The sequence below is a fragment of the Pinus tabuliformis genome, chromosome 7, assembly GCF_031772625.1.
Source record: "Pinus tabuliformis cultivar Carrire ecotype Pingquan chromosome 7, CPIR1, whole genome shotgun sequence".
Taxonomy (NCBI): domain Eukaryota; kingdom Viridiplantae; phylum Streptophyta; class Pinopsida; order Pinales; family Pinaceae; genus Pinus; species Pinus tabuliformis.
Genome location: NC_142293.1, coordinates 66,066,999 through 66,070,939, shown reverse-complemented (window position 1 = coordinate 66,070,939; position 3,941 = coordinate 66,066,999). Strand labels below are relative to the sequence as shown.

Here is a 3,941-nt window from a genome sequence, read left to right as displayed (position 1 = left end):
TACTTTTGATTTTTTTAGTGTTTTTGAAACTTACTTTTGGTTTTTGAGCCTAGAGGCTTATTCTAATCTCAGTATGATGTGTAATGTTATCCGTCCCTCACCAAAGTTGAAATTTTATTCATGTATGCCAAAAAAAAAAAATCTAAAAATTAAAAAATTAAATAACTATACAAAACATTTAAATAATATCCACTCATAAAAAAAATTGCAAATGAAAAACTTAGATCTCTCCACTCGTATTAGATCAATATTTAAAATAAATCTATGTTGATATATTAAAATAAAAATAGTATATACCTACCTTAAACAAAATAAATATAATTCAAAATAAATATATATAAATTGAACCTTATAATTCTCACATGAAATATACAACATATTATATATATATATATTCTAGCATTAATACCTTGCGAATGTCTTATCTATGTTGTTCCTCTAAGAAAGTTTGCAGAGAGGGCAATCCACCCTATATAATCCTGTGTCTAGTAAAGATTAATAGGCAGTCTTGGTGCGGGAACTGCTATTAAGGGTATTCTCTTCTGTAGAGTTAGCCCAAACACCTCAGACATATCAACTACAAAATCATCGTCCTTGGTGGCCCCAAAGATGGACCAATTGAAAGCATGAAGGAGAGATCCCAAAACCAAATGAATCATTCTGTGTGCCAGAGGAAGCCCAATGCAAATCCTTCTTCCTGCACCAAATGGTATCAACTCAAAGTCTTGGCCTCTATAGTCAGTATTACACCCCAAAAACCTTTCTGGCTTGAATTCCAAAGGTTCCTTCCAAACCCTAGGATCTCTTCCAATGCCCCATATATTCACAAACACTTGTGTGTTCTCTGGGACAACATATCCACCAATCTCACAAGAGCTATCTGCTCTTCGTGGAATTATCAGTGGAGCTGCTGGGTGCAATCTGAGGACCTCCTTCACTATTGCTTGTAAATATGGCAGCTTTACTATGTCTGATTCTTCCATTCTTTTGTCTTGACCAACGATTTCATCCAGCTCTGCCTGAGCCTTTCTTATTACTGCTGGTTTTCTGAGAAGCTCAGCCATTGCCCATTCAACTGTTACCGAAGTTGTATCCGTCCCTGCAATGAACATGTCCTGCCAGCATAATCGCTATATTTAGTTTACATTGTGTAAGGTTTTATAGATAGAAAGTGGGGTACAAGTTTACATTGTGTAAGGTTTTCGAGATAGAAAGTGGGTTACAAGTTATAGATCATAGAATTGGCTTAATCATAATAATAAAATTGGTTTTGGTTTGGCGTTACACCATCAAGAGATTTCACATACCAACTTAATATTATTTAATTAGTTGTGATCTTAAAATTAAATTCGTATTTTAAAATTTAAAAAATATGAATTTATAATTTGAAATTATTTTTTCCATTAACAAATCTAATATATAAAAAAAGATAAAAATTTAAAAATGATTGAGAACTCTACTTATGTGGCTATACAGTGCACGATTGAGAATTCTACTTAAGTAATTATGCAGTGAGGTTGACCATATACATCAAACTGAACTCAATTGTAAATTTTAAAAATACTAAAAATCCATAATGGCTTCCATATGCATGTAAGTATTTTATAATGGAAGCTATCACTACTCAAACTGCTTACCATTAGCACTCCCTTGATGTTTTCCAAAGTGAATTGTGTGCCACCCTTCCTTAAATCCAGCATGATTTCTAGAAAATCCTTCCCTTCATGGTGAACAGTTGCCCCATCATTATCATCATCTTCTCCTAGACGCTCCTCAATAATCCTGTCAAAGAGACTGTCAAACCTCCTGGCCAAGCTCTTCATTCCTTGCTTCAGTCCTTGCAGATCAAACCTCTCCAGGAAAGGGAAGAGATCTGATAAATTTGGAGTTCCTGTCAACTTGAGGACTTCCCATACCATATCCTTAAACTCTGCAACCTCTCTAGAACCCGGGTGAAATACATTTCTGCTGCAAACCATCCTGCCCACAAGGCTAAGTGAATTCAGAAAGGCTCTCTCTCCAATATTCACACTCTGTCCCTCAATGGAGTCCTCAAAGATAGACCTAATGGTCCTATTTACTTCATCACTTCTCAAATGCTGAAGGGCATCAAGCCTTTTGGGTGAGAATAGTTCAGCGTTACAGATCCTTCTGAGCAACCGCCAGTGAGGACCATAAGGACTCCATACCAGACTAGTCCCCTGGTATGCAAATGTCCTGGCAGCCATGTTGATAGACCTGCTGGAAAAGGTCTGGTCATTGTTTTTCAGCACCTCTTTTGCCATGGATGGTGATGAAACAACAACTGTTAATTTGCATCCCAGTCTCAGAGACATAAGAGGCCCATATTTCTGTGCAAGGCCAAAGAGAGATTCATGAGGTTTGTCACCCAACTGAAGGATGTTTCCAATGATGGGCCATCCAGGAGGACCAGGTGGCAATCTGTTATTCTTCTTTTTGTTGTAGAGGAGGAAAATAGATAACAGCACAACTCCCACTCCCACTACTATAAAATCATACACTGATGCAATCTCCATTGAATACACCAGGAATCAAACAGCTTCAGAAAATCATTCACTGCATTGGCCCATGAAAACCAAAATAAGATACAAAATTTAAACCACCCAAGGGTGTCCAACGATCTTGTTTTCAATCTTCGTTTGGACATAAAACAATTATCTTCGTTTGGTAATAGTTTTGAATGGTTGTTTGGAATGGCAAGTGGAAAACACGCATTGCCTACCAGACACCAAATTTGTTTATACAAAGGTCGCTTTCTCCCACTCGAGTTCCAAGCGACCTATTACTGTTCTACTAAACATGTTGTCCTTTTGGTTTTTTGTCAGGTTGCAATATTCTGTTATTCAAAGTATTTTTATATTAAAGAACATAAATCAAATGCAACATCTTTATCCAAAAATAATTAGATAATATTTATGATCTTTAGCTTCTACATTCTGTGAATGTAATGTATATCTATCAAAATTAACAAAAATAATTAGATAATATTTATGATCTTTAACTTCTACATTCTGTGAATGTAATGTATATCTATCAAAATTAACAAATATTTATGATCTTTAGCTTCTACATTCTGTGAATGTAATGTATATCTATCAAAATTAACAAATATTTATGATCTTTAGCTTCTACATTCTGTGAATGCAATGTATATCTACCAAAATTAAACGGTTACGGATTCAATGTATTTAACTAATATTTTTTCATTTTATATTAATTATATAGCCAATTATATATCCAATAAATCTGCAAGAAAATTAATGGTTACAAATTCTGTGAATTTAATGGACATTTAAGATCTGTCCAAGAGGAACAATTTTGGGGAATTTTTCTGTGGTAAGAAATTCGATTAGGAAGTATTTAACTCAGTGGTGGTGGCGGGGCGGTGGTGGGGCGATTCTCAGAATCGCCCCATCACCCGGCAATTCTCAGAATCGCCTTCGCCGAGTCTTCCCATAGAAAACATGTTTCTTTATCCCTCTTAGGCAAAGTTTTTGACATTCATTTCCGACATTTCTTTGGCATTGTCCATGATTTTCTGCAAATATCCTTGTTGTTAATAGTTCGTCGATCTGGACTGCCATGTCCACTATTAGTAATTGTCATCTGCAACATTCGTAGTACTATGCGACATTTTCTGTTTTTCTCATCAAATCTGAAAAAGAAGTGCAGAACGAAGTCACTAAAGCTCTAGAATGGAATTTGCCGATATGGTAATGAAATGAGTCTGGAAATGGTTAGTGAGTAGATCTATAGGTCTACCTACTCGACCCTCTCCAGGTTGTCTCATTAAATCTGAAAGTGGTGGGAGTTCTGGTGCCATTTGAGGAACTGGTGCATGAAGGTACATTCCTTTCATCCTGTGACCTACTAGAAGAGGCCTCCCCAGTGTTACAACTACGTTGAATCTACTACCTTCC

General features: G+C 36.0%; 1 protein-coding gene across 1 annotated transcript; it reads right to left on the bottom strand.

The window, feature by feature from the left end:
- Positions 1-371: 371 nt before the first annotated feature.
- On the bottom strand, positions 372-2,543 carry LOC149245238 (geraniol 8-hydroxylase-like). The gene is made up of 2 exons (XM_089455560.1): positions 1,638-2,543; positions 372-1,115 (listed from the first exon to the last, which is right to left on the bottom strand). Exons 1-2 carry the CDS (start codon positions 2,535-2,537, stop codon positions 486-488), a joined length of 1,530 nt encoding a protein of 509 aa, XP_089311686.1. The 5' UTR covers positions 2,538-2,543; the 3' UTR covers positions 372-485.
- Positions 2,544-3,941: the final 1,398 nt, after the last annotated feature.